This window comes from Muscardinus avellanarius (assembly GCF_963383645.1).
Source record: "Muscardinus avellanarius genome assembly, chromosome: 2".
Lineage (NCBI taxonomy): Eukaryota > Metazoa > Chordata > Mammalia > Rodentia > Gliridae > Muscardinus > Muscardinus avellanarius.
The window spans coordinates 86,359,011-86,377,267 of record NC_137787.1 but is presented as its reverse complement, the minus strand read 5'-3'; the positions used below and the strand labels follow the sequence as shown (position 1 = coordinate 86,377,267).

General features: G+C 35.3%; 1 protein-coding gene across 1 annotated transcript in view; it reads left to right on the top strand.

The window, feature by feature from the left end:
- The window catches only part of EPC2 (enhancer of polycomb homolog 2), a gene marked incomplete at both ends in the record, with an annotated part of 136,360 nt that overhangs the window by 97,881 nt on the left and 20,222 nt on the right, over positions 1–18,257 (top strand). The window contains 5 exons of the mRNA XM_080719980.1: positions 4,381–4,587; positions 8,279–8,427; positions 9,157–9,289; positions 12,317–12,508; positions 17,414–17,503. Coding sequence (XP_080576106.1) covers positions 4,381–4,587; positions 8,279–8,427; positions 9,157–9,289; positions 12,317–12,508; positions 17,414–17,503 — 771 coding nt within the window. The remainder of the gene's footprint in view (positions 1–4,380; positions 4,588–8,278; positions 8,428–9,156; positions 9,290–12,316; positions 12,509–17,413; positions 17,504–18,257) is intronic.

Sequence of the window (18,257 nt, the reverse complement as noted above, 5' to 3'; positions counted from 1 at the left end):
GCCTCTCAAGTACAATTACAAGGGTGTGCCACACACTCAACTTCATTTGATGAATTTGAATTGAGAGCCTGAAATGCAAAGAAGTAAGGATAATGGAGAAGTGTTTGATAGTGGTAAAGATGGCAGCAGGATTGGCATTACTGTGACAACAGTAGCAGGTGTCAGTAGTACAGTCCTCATGCCATTCCTGCTCATGGTGCAAGCAGCAGCGATTTCCACCATCAGATCAGTTTGCTGGTCTCATTTTAGGCATTGTAGATGCTACACCTGATTCTCTAACACTTCCAAAGATGTTGATCTTTTTAATAGATTCCTTTATTTCCTTATAAATAGAAACCTTAACCAATATATGTTTTGAACTTTTGTTGTACTTATAAAAGGTAAAGGTAAATTCAAATCATCTAAAACTCAATGGCTCCTGCTGACCCCCCCAATATCATGCAGCACCTTAAGTCTTTATTTGAAATTGCATTGTTAATACTTTGACTGGGGCAGGCCTTAACGAGATGCATCAAAGTATTGTGGCATTTAAGAAAACGTGGTTATTAAACTGGGTGAGGTGGCATGTAAGATAGGGTTGTAACTCAGAAGTAGAACCCCTTGGGTTCAATTCCTAGTAAACACATACACACACAAGTTCATTTTAATGGCTACAGGGAAGGTTAGTTACAGCAATCTACCATTATGTAGTTAAAGAATTTACTCCTAAGTTGAAAGATTTCTAGAACTCCTGGAAATTGTTATCATTTTATTATTCGATGATTTCTATGGTTTCATGGGTTGACGCTGTTAAAAATAAAAAAAACTGTAGTAGGGAGGGACCAGATGGAAAGGGTGTGCATGTGTTTTTCTGTCACTCTATACCCCAATATGATGTAAAATTACAATGCGCCAATTTAAAAAAGAAACTATATTGGAAGCTTTGAAGGAAGAAATGAATTTAAGCATCTCAAGCATGGAGATAAATAGTACGAATTTTAGCGGATTATTGTCACCTCTCTATGAGAGAAACATTATTTACCTGTTACATTAATATTCTTAGAATTTCAGCAGATACTTTCCTTTTTGATTTGTTTATATGTCCCTTAAAAAATAGTGCATAGTTTATGTTTGAATTCTTTCCCAAAGACAAAAGTACTTTAATAGTCTACCAAATTTCTACCTCTATAGTTGAAGTTTTTTCCCATTTTCTGGACCTTTCTAAAGATAAAAAAACTTTTTTCTAAAATTTCCCCCCACAATCTGTAAACTAATAATGGGTCATTTATTTTTTACACGATTGACTTTTTTTTTTATATACTGGTTATTGAACCCAGGGCATCCTACCTCTCCCTCTCCACACACACACAGCTGCCTCCATCCTGCAGTCTACCTGTCTCAGCTTCCCAAGTACTAGAATTGCAGGGGTGAACTACTGTACTTAGGATAAATTATTATTTTATAAATTAAAAACACCAATTTTGCCGGGTGTGGTAGTCATGGTGGTGCACGCTTGTAATCCCCACGTTTGGGAAACAGAGACAGGAGGATCACGTAGGTTCGAAGCCAGCCTCGCTGGCTTAAGAGACTTTGTTTCCAAATTTAAAAAAAGTATAAAATAGGTCTGGGAGTGTAGCCCGGAGGTAGAAAGGTTTCCAGGAAAACCAGTACCACCCCCCCAAAAAAAACCCAACAGTTTTCACATGTAATTTATTTGTATATTTAAATGTATTTTTTAATTGTTAGACCATGGGTTTTTCTACTAATAAATAATCCATGGAGCTAGTATTAGTCTAGAAGAAAAGCCCAAATAGTAAAATAATTTTATCTTCTCATCTCTAGCCCCCCAAATAAACAATTCATTACTGTCTTGGAAATACTAAATTTACTATAGACCCTTTTGCAGTTGGACATTGATTTCCACTGCCTAATGGTGGATAAAGTGCATGCTAAGTGATAACTTTTTGTATAGAGTTTTAAAATAGTAGGGTTTGGATTTTGTGGACTTTTGATCACATGACATAATTTGTGACTGCTTTATAATTGTTCTTGCCCATTCAAATTGATGTTGTCACCATAATATAGATACAGTGATACTAGTTGCCTTAGAATAGTTAAAGATAAATTTTACAGAATGATTCAAATCAAGATTCTCTCATAAGAGAAAGTTGTTGTATAACAACATATAAATAGCAGTTAACTGAGAAAATACAAGTAACACTGGAAATAAATATCAGCATGTTTAACTATAAACTGTGTAGTAAATTCTTATTAGTTATGATATAAAGAAGGCATTTAACAAGGCAGAAAGACATTGCAAGCTGATCAGGTGTTTTAATCCACAGCAAATAGTGTCAATTTGGTAGTATTGTTACAGAAGTTCACTGCTGTTCTGCTGATGGGTGGAAAGAGCCCATATCCTCCCCGCTCTCAGATTACATTAAGTTCTTGATTTAATTAGCAGAGATAATACAATTTTATCAGAAGTGTAATGACCAAATAGCTAAAGCACATGTAACATATCATAGTTGTTCCCTGGTCTCCATCCACAGGAGAGCTACCTTTGATGCTATCAGCATGAGGTCGAATTAACTGTGATCTAGAAAGCTTAATTCTGGTCTGTGTGCTTAGTGATAGAACACTTGCCTAGCTAGCCTGCCTGATCAAGGCTCTGAGTGCAATCTCCAGCATGGGGCGTGGGAGGGAGATCCTATAAAAAGCTCAATTCTTATCCTACTTCTATCCTTGTAGACTTTGGGAAATATATCACAATTCCAGAGAACTTCAACTAAGAGTAGAAAGATAACCATTTAAAGGTAATATTTGGAAGTACTAGGTCTTTCGGTTTGCTCTCATATTACGGGCCGCACCCTCTACTTTAAAATCTAAATTACTTGGCCACTCATATATGGTTAGGTTGTTTCTACTGAGCCATTGAGTTACCAAAGAATTGCCACTGATCCTTTTGCTGCAGTAAATGATCCTTCAGTATCTACATGGCCAAATGATAATAAGCTAACTAACCCTAGAAATTACCACCATAGGACTTGAAGTCCAGTGATCACTAAGTACTTTTATCCCATGGAGTTATACCAACACAAGAAATTATAATGAGAAATTCATTTAGTGAGACATGACTTCATATTATTTTATACAAGATAGAGATAGATTTGTATATTGATCTCACAATTTTAGGAGAATTTGCCCTTCATTTTCAAGTTCTAGAGGAAATTTATTAGGAATTATTCCAACTTGATTTGAAGTTTTCATCTCTAAAATGATACAGGTACAAAAATTGGAATAGTATTACTTCAGTGAGAATTTCCAGCCCTAAAATGCCATGATCTTACTAAAGTTTACTGTAAATAATTATGGGTAGCTGCCATTCCATCCTGCTGAAGCTGATTGGTTTATTTGATCTCAAGGAGCAACGAAACAGACATGATTAAGTGAAATTTTACAAACTTTAGTTTGAGGTGTGTCAGCTTCATGCTGATAACATTGATTAAGGAGAGGTAATGTCATAGCTACTAGAGGAAGTGTACTAGGACCATTGTCCCAAACATGACAGTGTCATGAGCAGGATAAGGAACAAAGTTTCTCTAGCACTTAACTAGTGCACATAGCAAAATTGCTTTTCTATATGAATATGTGAATTCTACCATTGGGTAATGTTGAAACTCAGAAATCTGCTGTTTTCCTTTTCTTCATTTCCAAAGTAGGCATATTATAGTAGGTTACAATAAATATTTTAGAGATTTAAAAAAAATGTATCTTCTGGTTTCAATTGAAACCCAAACAGAAGCTAGTATACTTGAAAATTAGTAGAACTTCAAATGTATAGAATCACAAAATATCAAAATTCTGAAAGATCTTAGATGTCTTCTAGTCCCAAGATTTCCTAAGACACAAATCTATTATTGTAGCCTTCCCAACTATTTTTCATCCTGCTTTCTTAAGTTTTTTAAGTGATTAAACCATTACTTGTCAGAGAAAAATAATTTTTGGATAAATCTCCTAATTAATGAGTTCTTTGTTAGGTTAAATTATACAAGTTTTTCTTAGCTGGGCATGGTGGCGCATACTTGTAATCCCAGCATTCGAGAGGCGGAGACCAGAGGATCGCGGTTCATGGACAGCCTCAGCTACTTAACAAGGCCCTTCGTAACTCAGTGAGAGCATGATTCAAAAATTAAGAAGACTAAAAAATAGGGCTGGGGGTATAGCTCAGAGGTACAGTGTCCTTGGGTTCCATCCCCAGTACGAAGAAAAAAGCGTGTCTTTACCTACCATCATATCTGATCATAATTATTGGAATGAATCACATGTTTCCTATAGTTGTAGTTTAACTTTTCTCTTTCAAACATTGTAGTCTCTGATATCTTGTGTTTTTTCATTTAGCTTGTAACACTTCAAGAAGCAAAACTACTGCTAAATGAAGATGATTACCTTATAAAAGCTGTTTATGACTACTGGGTGAGAAAACGTAAAAACTGCAGGGGGCCATCCCTCATTCCTCAGATAAAACAAGAGAAAAGAGATGGTTCTACCAACAATGATCCTTACGTTGCCTTTCGGAGGAGAACAGAGAAAATGCAAACTCGGAAGGTAATGTACAAATTATGTTTAATTGAATGTAGATCAGTAGTATTTAAGCCTACTGTATATTTTTCTAATAGCTTGAATAATTTTTTTAATAGTCTGAATAATTTTTAACATAATGGGAGGTAATGACATTGATGAACTTTACATTGAAAATTCTACTCTATTCTGTAATTGTTTTTATTAGCCTTTTGTTTGTAATGTTGTCTACTACCCACACCTTTTATAAAAATCTGATCATTCTATTTTAAGTTTGCAGTTGAAGTAATATGAGGAATTCTGTGTCCTTAAGCTTCTGGAAAATTTCGAGTTCTTCAGTAAATTATATATTCTATCATGAATCTCTTCTTTTTGGGAAGCTATTTGAAATAATACTACTTTTCCTTGAGGGTCACTTAAGAGCTTACAGTTCCTTTGGAAGGATATTCTAGTTCTTGCAAGTAAAAATGTACCTTGCTGCCTTTAAGTACTGTGGGGTTGTGGGAAGTAGGGAAAGGTTCATTTTTAAGTCCATTCTGGCAATAGTCAAATGTAACATTGGGTTCTTTTTCTCCATTTTTGAGTTGACAGTTGTGTCAGATTTCAGATTGATGGACTTGTTCCCATCTGGCTTTCAGAAGCAATGTATATCAGAATTTTAAGTAAGAAAAACAGAATCTCATACTGTAGATTGATATGGTATAGAGGAAAGCAGTATTTCACTGGGGTACCTACTTCCTCAGATTTCTCATAACAGTAATACTACACATGGTAACACATTCTCTAACATCAGAAATAACCAGAAACATTTAAATGTAAAAACCATGAAGAATTATAATTGAAAGTGAAGCATTTTTGTAGATTCTTCCCCCCTCCCAACACTAAAAGCTTGTTTTTATCAGCTGTTAACATAACAACTGTGAAGCACAGCAGCTGCCAGGGATAGTATTTTTAGGAGAAACTCTCCTACTGGCTAATAACCAGAATTTTTATAACTCTTTCTTATGGACATTATTTTCTTAAATATCAGAGGATGACATTTCCTAACCCAGGCTGGTTTTTCAATTGGCATTCTAGTTCTTAGCAAAAGGCATCTAAGATATTCTATGAAGATTGCAACACTTTGCTTTAAAAAAAAAAAAACTAAAATAACATGAGTTTGTAAATACAGTAAAACTGTATTGCCAGTTGTGGCGGTGACACATGCGTATAATCCCAGTACTTGGGAGACTGAGATAGGAGGATCCCAGAAGAGGTTAGCGAGGCTTTTGTCAATTTAGCAATACCTTGATTCCAAGTACAAAAATATAAGAGGGCTGGAAGCATAGCTCTGAGGTAGAATGCCCTGAGTTCAGGCCCCCCACCCCACCTTTAGAAGGAGGAGAAAGAGGGAATATATATATGTACTTACATAAATGTGGGCTGTTAAGATATTAGGAAGAGGTTTATCTGAACTTCTAGTTGCTTTTTAAAAGCAGAGTTGATTTAGATACATTGTGCAATTTAGCAATATCTTTTGAAAAGAAAATACTATTGTACTTCCTTTAGTGGATGGGTATGAAATACTAAAAATTAGCAGTATTTATTGGCATACAAATAATATTCTGAATATTAAAATATGGCTTATTAAGCCAGTATATATTGAAAATTACAAGTAGCTGGTTCTTACATGTAGGCACTCATCATAGTGTGATCACCAGTACAAATTACTTCTTGCACTCTGATTTCTACCCTTTTTCTTATTGGTTACTTTCGTATTCCACTACAGAGGGCACGTTTTCTTTTCCAGTGCTCTTTACTTTTTTTCTTCCTTTTCTTACTGTAAGATCAAAGACTATTTTATCATGCACAATGTTCCTAGTTAGAAATGTTTGTGTGCTTCAAAATAGGAAAACTAGGTGAGCACTCAACAAATAATGCCTGCTCCCTAGGTTTTCAAGAGGTTTGGGCAAGCACTGGGGGGTATGCAAAAAGAATACTGTTAACAAAGGCTCTTGTTCCATAAACCTATAAACATTCATAAGAGCGGATGCAAAGGCAGGTAGCTGAAATGTTTGTTTGGCAAGATAGAAGTTAATAGTTATTTGGGGGGAATAGTATGTAGTACTTTAAAAGACATATGTTAGTGAGGTGGTTAAGGCACCACCATGTCTCAATGCATTGATTGAGAAACCCGAATTATCATATGCAGCTAACATGTTTAACCGCATAGTTACAGCTCTTAGTGTCTTTGCCTTCTCCCTCTGTGTGACCCAAAAGATTAGACAGGAAAGAAAATTCCCAGGGTAGTGGTTCTCAGTTCTGGCTGTATATAACATTCGACCTGTGATTTGTACTTGGTTATAAAAAGATCTGCATTTACTTTTAAAATAACAGCATTTGAAAATCGCTTCCCTGGAGACTTGCCAATAGGTACAGAACTATTAATATGTATCTGGAATAAGAAGAGTTGTCCTCAAGCACAGAGACATTTGTGAGAAAGGGGTAAAGGGTTTGAATATAGAGAAAAGGGACATTTTAAGACAAGATGCCAGTATGAACTCATGATTTTTAATATTAATATAATTAGATAATAGATCTGAGTGTACATAGAGATATATATTATACATTTATTTCATAGCTTTTTTTTTTTTTTGCTACCTGAAAAGGTTACAGAAGCAGTGATACCCAGTAGCAATGGAGATGCTGAACACAGATCTTGATTTTAAATACGGTTTTCTATTAAGAGGAACTAGGGTTCCTTAGGAAAATGGGTTATTCTAGATATAGAGCTAGAAAAATAAAAGCTGAAAAACTATTTCTATGCCAGAAAATAAGAATGTGATTTAAGGATGTTAGAGTTCCCTCGGAAGGACACAAGAATCAGCTTGAAAGGGTGGGAGGTGGGGAGGGACATACTCCACTGATCAGAGGTGGGAAGTTTGAGTATCAAAATAATGAGACTGAAGAGCCGAGCACAGTGGCATGAGCCTGTAATCCCAATACTTGGGAGGCTGAGACAAGAGGATCACAGGTTCAAGGTCAGCCTCAGCAACTTAGACCCTATTTCAAAATAAAAATAGGGCTGAGGGTGTAGCTCAGAGGCAGATTTCCACTGGGTTCAATCCCAAGTATCACAATCTTGGCAAAATTTTCTGTCTTTGGAAAATGCCTTCTCATAATACAAATGGTTTACATTTTTATATACTAGATTTTGTTGCAGGTGAGTTTTTTTGCTTTTTTGTTTTTTTGTTTTGGTAGTACTGGGGTTCCTGGAAGCCCTTCTACCTCTGGGATACACTCCCAGACCTATTGTTTAACTTTTTTATTTGGAAACAGGGTCTCTTAAGCCAGCAAGGCTGGCTTCAAACCAGCGCGATCCTCCTGTCTCCGCCTCCCAAACACAGGGATTACAAGAGTGCCCCACCACGCCCGGCCAGGTGAATGGTTTTTAAATTTGTTTACATTGGACTATTTTTTGTACCATTCTATCTTTTTTAACAGCTAGCAACATTTTTTCCTTAAATATTTTTGAGTGATACTTGCTTGTACTTATATTTTCAAATTTAAATATATGGTTTGTCTTACATGGTTGTTGTTTGAATGATTTTTTTAAACATTTTTACACCTAACATTTTTAAATATTTAAAAGATAAATTTGGATAAAATTTTGTTGAATAAAGCTAGAAATGTGGGTAACTGGCTTATTTATTCTCCTAAAATTTTTATTTTTTAATAGAATCGTAAGAATGATGAAGCCTCTTATGAAAAGATGTTGAAACTGAGACGAGAGTTTAGTAGAGCCATAACAATTTTGGAAATGATTAAGAGAAGAGAGAAAACAAAACGAGAATTATTGCACTTAACCTTAGAAGTTGTGGAAAAAAGGTAATATTGCTACTCTTATTAATTCATGGCAGCTTTAGCCAAATGATGGGCAAAATGTAACCGAAAGAATTTGGAGGGTGGAGGCTAAGCCTTATGACAGTTCATATTGTTTCTCAAAGAATTTTCTGGGGTTTTGTTTGTTTGTTTTGTTTTCAAATATTTTGTTTTTTTCTTTTATTATTAGATTTTTAACAATTCAAATTGCCAATTTGTGAGGGAGTTGGGTATAGAATAGTTTCTCTAATTTGAGAGGGTAGAACTATTGAGTTTTACTTAGGAACCTAGGGATCATTTTGTTATGGTCTCTGTATTATGATGTCTATTAAACAGAATTAGTAAAAAATGGGTGTTTGATTTTACTTTCTGATTCGGAAGACAAACTTTTTGTTTCAATTCTTTTTTGCTTTTGGAAATGTATTCCTTAATGTATTTTCTTGCATAATTAAATAGACTAAAGTAGACCTAACAAAATTTTGTATGATTCTTAAAGTAAGCATTTTATACAACATTTCCCAGTACTTGATAACACAAAGTACCTTAGGCAATATTTTTAGTTTTTTGGTTTATTGTGTGAGCTGTTTTGTTTCTATGACTTTTCCCGTTTAAAAATAATTTGATTGTTAGCTCTGTTTCATTAGTTCTGTTCATTGTAATGTCACTACTTTGTTTTGATTTTTTTCATTATCAGTAAACTACGAAACATTTTCTTGTATTTTGTTGCCTTTTAAGATACCATTTGGGAGACTATGGAGGTGAAATCCTTAATGAAGTGAAAATCAGTAGGTCAGAAAAAGAGTTATATGCCACTCCAGCAACTCTTCACAATGGAAATCATCACAGAGTTCAAGAATGTAAAACTAAGGTGAATATTCTCTGGGGAGAAGCATGCATGGTAATATTGAGCAATTATTGATTTTTTTTGCAGTTTTCTATATGTAGGGTGGTTAAAGAAGACAGTCATTAACATGAGTTTAGTTTTTACTTTTTGCACAGCACAACCCTTTGAAGTAGGGTTCAAAGCGTAGCTATTAAGTGGCAGAATCAAGGTTTACTTTTAAGTCTACTTAATGCATTGTTTTACAGTATATTTGCTGCTTCCATTGAGAATAAGGATAACCACATTTTATTTATTGTTAGCAGACCTATCATAGGGGCAGGCATCAAAATCTAAAATTTAAAGCTTTGTCATGGTGGCACACGTTTGTAATCTCAGCATTCAGGAGTCCTCTGCAATTTAGTGAGATCCTGTTTCAAAATAAAGAATAAAAAAAAAAAAAAGATTTTTGAAAGTATTTTCATCATTTCCAGAGCCAGCACTCAGTAGTTACCTACCTTGAGTGATGTAGAAAGCATTCAACTTTTAGATCACAGTGTCTTCCTAATAAAACAGCTTTACAAAGAGTTATCTTATTCTTGAATTAAATAATTATATTTATGTAATACAGTACTTATTGGTTCATCACTTGGTGTATAAATTTAAATAGATACTGACTTGAAGTATCTAGATAGTATCTAGATAGTAGAGCCTTACTCTAGCAAGATCCCCCACACACACTGGGGATGGAACCCACGTGCATTCTACCTCTGAGCCACACCCCCCAGCCCTACTTTTTGTTCTTTATTTTGATACAAGGTTTCATTAAGTTGCAGAGGGCCTCACTAAATAGCTGATGCTGTCTAGGAAGTGGATCCTCCTGTGTCCACTTCCCAAGTACTGGAATTTTAAGTGTGTGCCACCATACCTGGCTAGCAAGATTTTAAAGTGACTTAGGGTGTTTGTGGAAAATTCATATTTTAAAAATGTACACAGGCTGTGTACATACATGGTGGTGCACACCTATAATCCCAGGCTGAGACAGGAGGATTGAAGGTTAAACTTCAGCAACTTAGTGAGACAGTGAAACTCTCAGCAACCTAACAAGACTCTGTTTCAAAACAAAATATTTTTTTAAAGGGCTGAGGAATAGCTTGGAGATAAAAAGCTTCTGGGTTCAACCTCTAGTACCACTAAAATAAGAAATAAAAATTTAAATAAAAAGAGCTGGAGGATAGCTTGGAAATAGAATGCCTAGAATGCCTCTGGGTTTAATCTCTACCACAAAAATAAAAATTACACAGTCATCATCTTATTTATTTATTTATTTATTTATTTTTGGGGTGGTACTGGGTTGAACCCAGGGGAAGTCTACCTCTGGGTGACACACCCAGGCCTTTTTTAATGTTTTGCTTTGAAACAGGGTCTTGCTAGGTTGCTGAGAGTCTAAGTTGCTGAAGTTGGTCTTGAACCTGCGATCCTCCTGTCTCTGCCTCCCAAGGTACAGGTGTGCACCACACCCAATCCCAGGTTTATTCTTAAAGGTCAAGAAGTAATGGGGAACAGGACTTCTCCTTTTTTCAACTCATGTCAGTTCAGATACCAAGTTCTTATTCATCACAGGCATCTAGTCCACCTACCTGATTTCCTTTAAATCACACTTGCCTTGATGGCCAAAAATGTTATCAGTGCAACAAATGTCATTTTGTAAGTTAGTTTTTGAAATCCATTTTGTATCAGCCAATGCTTTTCTTAGGCATGTGATTGTTAGGCATTAAAACGTGAAAAATGGCCGGGCATGGTGGCACACACTTGTAATTCCCACGCTTGGGAGGCTGAGACAGGAGGATCACACAGGTTCAAAGCCAGCCTCAGCTATTTAGTGAGGCTCTCAGAAACTTAGTGAGATCCTGCTTCCAAGTAAAATATAAAATAGGTCAGGGAGTATAGCCCGGAGGTAGAAAGCCTCTGGAGTACCACAAAAAAAAAAAGAAAAAAAAGTACATGAAAAATGAAACCCATAGTTAACTGACAAAATCATTCTTTATTATGTATATTGAATCTTATTTCAGATCTCCCTAAGAATAAAAAATCAGCCTGTTGAAATACTTATTTTAGAAATGTGTTTGCATCCATTGTCTTACTTCATTACACATAGTTAACTTTATTCTTGGTCACCTATCCCACCTTAAAATATATAGAGTTTCTAACAAGTTGATTTCTTTTTGTAATAACAATTATCCTTTCTATGAAACACTTTTTTACTCAGTGTAATTTTCCACTCTAGCAACATTTTCATCAAGTGCACTATTTGTGACCCTAAAGAAGTTTCAACATCTAAACTACATGGGGACATGTATAACTTTTTGATAATTCCATACTTCCACTTTGTATTTGTGTTCAGAATAGTTATCTCCAGCTTTTAAAAAGTGGTACATCCCTTTTTATTAAAATGATTGACAGTATGATAAAACGTAAAGCAGCTGTGGAAGGGAGGTGGAACCAGAAACCTCCCTTCAGTAAGTCCATTTGCCAGGTGGCCTCTGAGTACCTCCACAGACTCCTGGGATACTTGAGAGAACTGTTTTATTATTGTTCAATTGAGACAGTAATTATACATTCTAAAAAGTGAAGGTCTTTTTAATTAATCTTATTTTTCTCAAAAGTACCATCTACAGACACTTTAAAAATTGGAAATAAATGTAGAAATGAATTCATTATCTAAGTCAAGTAATTTTAAAATTTTGAAGTTATTGTCTTCATTAATACAGTGAAGTTAAAAATTGAATTTAAATACCTTTTAAACATTGGATTGCATAATAATAGAGCAATCTAGAAATCACTAAGTTTATTAATAACTATGAACAGTAAAGTTAAATACCATAATTATTTTTCATTATTACTTGCAGAAAGTAAATCATGTTTCAATTTATGATCACAGTAATTTTTGCATACTAAAAATAATAAATTATCTCATGGATAAAAGCGTTTTTTTCAGAGAGCTATATAGTTTTTTGTGATTTCTAAAATAATTTTTATTTCTTCCTTTTGGGGGAAAAATCATCATGTAAACAGCACCCTCATCATTTGTCTTTGAAAGAAGAGGCTTCTGATGTTGTTCGTCAAAAGAAGAAGTATCCAAAGAAGCCTAAAGCAGAGGCTTTGATAGCATCTCAGCAGCCCACTCCTGAGACGCTGCCTGTGATCAATAAGAGTGACATTAAGCAATATGACTTTCACAGCTCAGAGGAAGATGAATTTCCACAGGTGCTTGCTTTAAAACGATTTCAAAGATGTTTCCTTCTACTCTTTTATATTGCTGTATTTTAAAACCATAATGGACATCTTAGAGTTTTGATTCTTGGCTTCTTCACCTAATGTTATGGCATAAACATTTTCTACATTATGCATGTGTATTTGGGTGTATTGCCACTAAATAGTATTTACTTACTGTTATTTTCTATCAGTTTGTAAAATTTATTCTCTTGTAAAACATATAAATGGTTTTCAGTTTGTTTCTTTTATAAAAATGAACACTTTTATCTTTTTCTTTTGCACTTAAAATGGATTTTTAGGAATAGAATTACTGAACCAAAGATTATAAATATCTAAAGACATTTAAACATAATTATAAATATTAACCAGTAATATGGTAGAACTCCCATTTTACCTTATTTTGCTAGCATTATGTTTTATAACTTTAATGTAATTTTGCTAATTTCCTAGGTAATTGTTCTTTGATTTTAAAGAAAATTTTTTAAAAATTGATTAAAAGATTTAGCTTGTGAAAATCATCTTTTGGTGAATATTGCAACCATTTATAGCACAATATTTGCAATTTTATTTTAAGTGCTTTTTTTTTTGGTACTACTGGGGATGGAACCCAGGGGCATTCTACCTCCAAGCTACACCCCCAGCCCAATTATTTTTTTTATTCTTTATTTTGAAACAGGGTTCATTGAGTTGCAAAGGGTCTCATCAAGTAGCTGAGGCTGTCTGTGAACCATGATCCTCCTGTCTCAGCCTCCCAGATGCTAGGATTACAAGCGTGCGCAACCACGCCCAGTTTGTTTGTTTGTTTGTTTGTTTGTTTGTTTGTTTGCGGGTCTGGGGATGGAACCCAGGGGCATTTGACCTCCAAGCTACACCCCCTGCCCTATTTTTTATTCTTTATTTTGAAACCAGGTCTCACTGAGTTGCAAAGGGCCTTACTAAGTAGTTGAGGCTGTCCAGGAACCAAGATCCTCCAGTCTCAGCCTCCCAAATGCTGGGATTACAAGCGTGCACCACCACGCCCGGCTACACCCAGCTTTTAAGTACTATTTTTTTTTTTAATTTAAACCTTTTCTTTTCTTTTCTTTTCTTTTCTCTTCTTTTCTTTTCTTTTCTTTTCTTTTCTTTTCTTTTCTTTTCTTTTCTTTTCGTGGTATTGGGGATAGAACCCAGAGGCATTCTATCTCCGGGCTACACCCCCAGCCCTATTTTATAATTTATTTGGAAACAGGGTCTCACTAAGTTGCTGAGAGCCTCACTAAGTAGCTGAGGCTGGCTTTGAACCTATGTGATGCTCCTGTCTCAGCCTCCCAAGCGCTGGGATTACAAGCGTTGCACCACCACTCCCGGCATTAAGTACTATTTTAAAAATAAGATTTTTATTTTACATATTAAAGGATCCATTTTTTTCAAAAAGTAATATTGGTTAGCACCTGGCCTAACAATAATCTATTTTTCTCTTCTTTTTTTTTTTGGTATGATATAGGAAACTTTCTTTGCTTGTTTGTTTGTTTGTTTGTTCATTCTGTGGTACCATGGATTGAAACTCAGGATCATTCTACCTCCGAGCTACACTCCTAGTTCTTTTTTTGTTAGTTTGAAACAGGATCTCACTAAGTTGCAGAGGGCCTCACCAAATAGCTGAGGCTGGCCACGAACCTGCGATCCTCCTGTCTCGTGTTCCCAGTACTGGTATTACAAGCATGCACCACCATGCCTGGCTTGGTATAGAAAACTTAAAGAGAAGACTAACAAATGCCTTGAATTCCTTGCTAGTTTTATCATGTATTTGCTTTAAAGACGATGTTCTTTTAAAAACTAATATCACAAATATATTTGGAATCAAGACTGGTTATTGCTGCAACAAATTATAATCTAGAGTTTTCATAAAATATGTTCTGCTTTGGCCATATTATATTATTTTTCAATGATTTAGCTTTTTTAACCCCAGATAATATTTTGACCTTCATATGCATAGAAACAAATGCACAAGACATGTTTAATTTTGTTGTGATTAAGTACCACTTAGTGAAATCAGTCATTCCTTTCTTCAGAGGATAATCCAATAAGACTCTGGCAAGGATTTGAGTAACCATGGGACATTCATCAGATGACCATTTTTAAGAAATGAGGGATATAATGCTCATCTGATGAATGTCCCATGGTTACTCAAATCCTTTCTGATAAATGCTGGCTCAACCTATATTTACTTGCACTTTTATTTTTTGTGGTACCGGGGATGAAACCCAGGGCCATGCTATCTCCAAGGTATACCCCCAGCCTGATTTTTTTATTCTTTATTTTGAAACAGGGTCTCACTGAGTTGCAAAGGGCCTCACTAGTAGTTTTCCAAATATCAAATATAGAGGAAGTCTCTAGGCAAAGAATACATAGTTGCCAGGGGATCTACTAGCAATGTGGCATTGCTGGAGCACAGAACAACAGAAGAGAAAGGAGAGGGGTGAAAGGAATGGTGTTTACAGTAATTGGCAAATAGCCTTTATCTACATTATATGTATGTTCTGGAAAACTATTAAAAATTTTAAGTAGGAACATGATGGAGTTGAGATAATAAAATAGTAGAATAATGTTATGTTGACAGTACTAAGTTATGTTATGTTGACAGTAATAAGCACCTAGTAAGTTTTGCTATACAGTCCCAGTCCTTTAAGAAGGATTCTGTAGGGTACTATGACCTAGAGAAGCTTTTCCCATTTTATTAGACTCATTATGTCCAGCCCAAGAGGAAGGCTCACTCAGCAGATATTTCTTGTGCATTATGGGATTTTCACGTCTGCTCTGAATTTTTATGTTTATTCATACAGCCCCCAAACCCTGTTTCCAAATGACAATTGCATTTTAAAACTGTTAGATTTTCTGAGTCCTTGTGCTAGGTCTTAGACAACTCTGATTAGTTTTTATGGTAGTACCACATTGCTCAGGAGTAAATGTTTATCTGTAGGTAGGTATCATTCAGAGAGGCAGCTATTTAAAATAGAGCTCTTCCAAATTTAGTGTTTATGTTGCTAAAAGAATTAATCATATACTGCTTTTTTTGTCTAATAAAGAAGAAACAAGGGGAGGAACCTTAAGACAACCAACATTTTATCCAGAATTAGCCACCTAATTTTCAGGAGAACACTTCTTGATTATGCTTCTTATTCTCCTAACATCAGCCCCTTTCTTATGTCACAGCCTTCCCATGCATCACAAAATCCACCCCTGGGGAATGGTAATTGGGATGGAGGGGGTAATAATTTACTTTAGACAAAGAATTTCTGAGACATTGATTATGTCATTTCCTTTGTATCTTAGAAGAGGTAGATGATTTGCAAAGGAGCCAAAGTGTAGAATTTACATTTTGGATTTCCTTTCAAATTTCAGTTTTAGGACTTGGTTCCCCAGGAAGAAGAATCAGCTCCAATTCACTTTCTGTATCTTGCCTGTAGGGGAGGTACATTGGAACCTCAAACAAATGTCTTTCTCCCCTGATGACCCTGCTCAGTGGTAATTACCACAGTTTGAAAACAGTATGGAGAAAGTATTTTTCCTCTCGAAATAGGAAGAGAGGGATTTGTGAAGTTCAAAAATGTGCAAGTTGCCTGGTGTGGTGGTGCACTTATAATCCCAGCATTTGGGAGGCTGAGACAGGAGGATCGTGGTTCACAGACAGCCTCAGCTACTTAGTGAGGCCCTTTGCAACTCAGTGAGACCCTGTTTCAAAATAAAGAATAAAAAAATCAGGCTGGGGGTATACTTGGAGATAGCATGGCCCTGGGTTTCATCCCCGGTACCACAAAAAATAAAAGTGCAAGTAAATATAGGTTGAGCCAACATTTATCAGAAAGAGAAGATGTATTGCAGAATGACATTGTGAAACAACTGAAATTTAAGTGCCAAAACTTTTATTGTTGTTGAACTATTATAGGCAGAAACTTTTTTGTGTGTATCATTTAATCTGTTTCTATAATATATTTAAAATATGCTGTATCAGTGCTGCCTCAGGGATTCGACTCTTTGGCCTAATGTCACATGGCCCCAACAGATTGCTTTTTAATGTATAAGTAACAACCTTTTGAAAGTCTGTATTTTGTTGTTGTTGGGTTGGGGACTTACCACTTCTTCCTGCAACTGATCTGCTTGCCATTAATAAGTCATTCTTCTTATTCTCTGTTTCTTGTCAGCTAAATTTAAAACAATAACTTCTTTTTTTTTAATGAGGATGGATTTGGGGGGAAAATAACATTTTTGAGTAAAATTAGTTTTTTCTAGTTGTCCCCCCATTGATAAGCCATTTTTACTTCCAAGATTTTGGCTTTATTAACTGTCATCAAGCGTTTATGGCCACCTAGACTATTTACAAAACATAAATGGGATATATAAAATGTATTAATACATTTTCAGTCTATAACTGTTCATGTTCAGAAGCAGTTAAGTAATAAAAGGTATACTTACTATAAGAACTAACCCATTAAAAAATAAGGATTTTTACCCTTAGCTGGGTGTGGTGGCACACGCTTGTAATCCCAGCATTCGTAAGGCTTGAGACAGGAAGATCGCGGTTCGCCGGCAGCCTCAGCTATTTAGTGAGGCCCTTTGCAACTCAGTGAGACTGTGTTTCAATTTAAAGAAAAAAAAATAGGGCTGGGGTATAGCTCAGAGGTAGAATGCCCCTGGGGAACGTTCCATCCCCAGTACTGCCAAAAAATAAAATAAAATAAATAAGGATTTTTAAATACAGAAAGTATTTGTTAGTCATTAAATGCTTGGAGGAATTTATTACACAGTAGATATAATATAGTAGTGATTTACTGTTTTTGATTAAATTTTAGATCATTACAAACATTGATTTATTGACTTTTGATCACTCCTAAATGGAACGATGTCTCTTTTGTCCAGGTCCCATCCCCAGTATCAGAACCCGAAGAAGAAAATGATCCTGATGGGCCCTGTGCTTTCAGAAGGCGGGCAGGATGCCAGTATTATGCTGTAAGAACTTTTATTTATTTAGTTAGTTATTATGTGGTATTTTTGCAAACTAGAATTAACAATTCATGTCGAGCTGACTTAGGCTTGATAAAAAATGAGAAATGCGTCACTGTTTTTTATTTAACATTCCATGTGTGGATACCAGTAAAAGATGCTCAAACATACTGAGTCCTTTGAAAGGATATCAGAATCCTTTACTTGGAAATTGTTCCTCATATTTTTGAAATCTTATTTCACTTTGCACTTTAGTTATAGCTTCAACCACTATGAAAATTAGCCTCAGAGCTGAGTGTGGTGATGCACACCTATGATCCCAGTATTTGGAAGGCTGAGACGGTAGGATTTCAGGTTGGAGGCAAGCCCAAGCAACTTAGCAAGATCCTCAGCAACTTACTGAGACTCTGTTTTAAAATAAAAAAGGGATGGGGGTAAATAGAATCCCCCAGGGTTCAATTCCCAATACTAAAAGAAAATTAGCCCCAGAATCTCTTGAGTTGACTCTGGAATTTTTGGTGGCTACTGAACATTTTTTTGAAATTTATTGTTATGCAAGTCTAATCTTATTTGTATATACCCAGTTAGTATTAAAATAGTAATTTTTAAAACTTCCTTTTTGTCAGTATTCTGTTTGATAATTGTGTCATAACTTTTTTACATACTCAGAAATCTCTGTTATTAAGTCAAGTTTTGGTGTATTCTATCAGAGAATAGCCCTTACTTCCTAGTGATAAGGTTTTGGAATAAGATATAGATA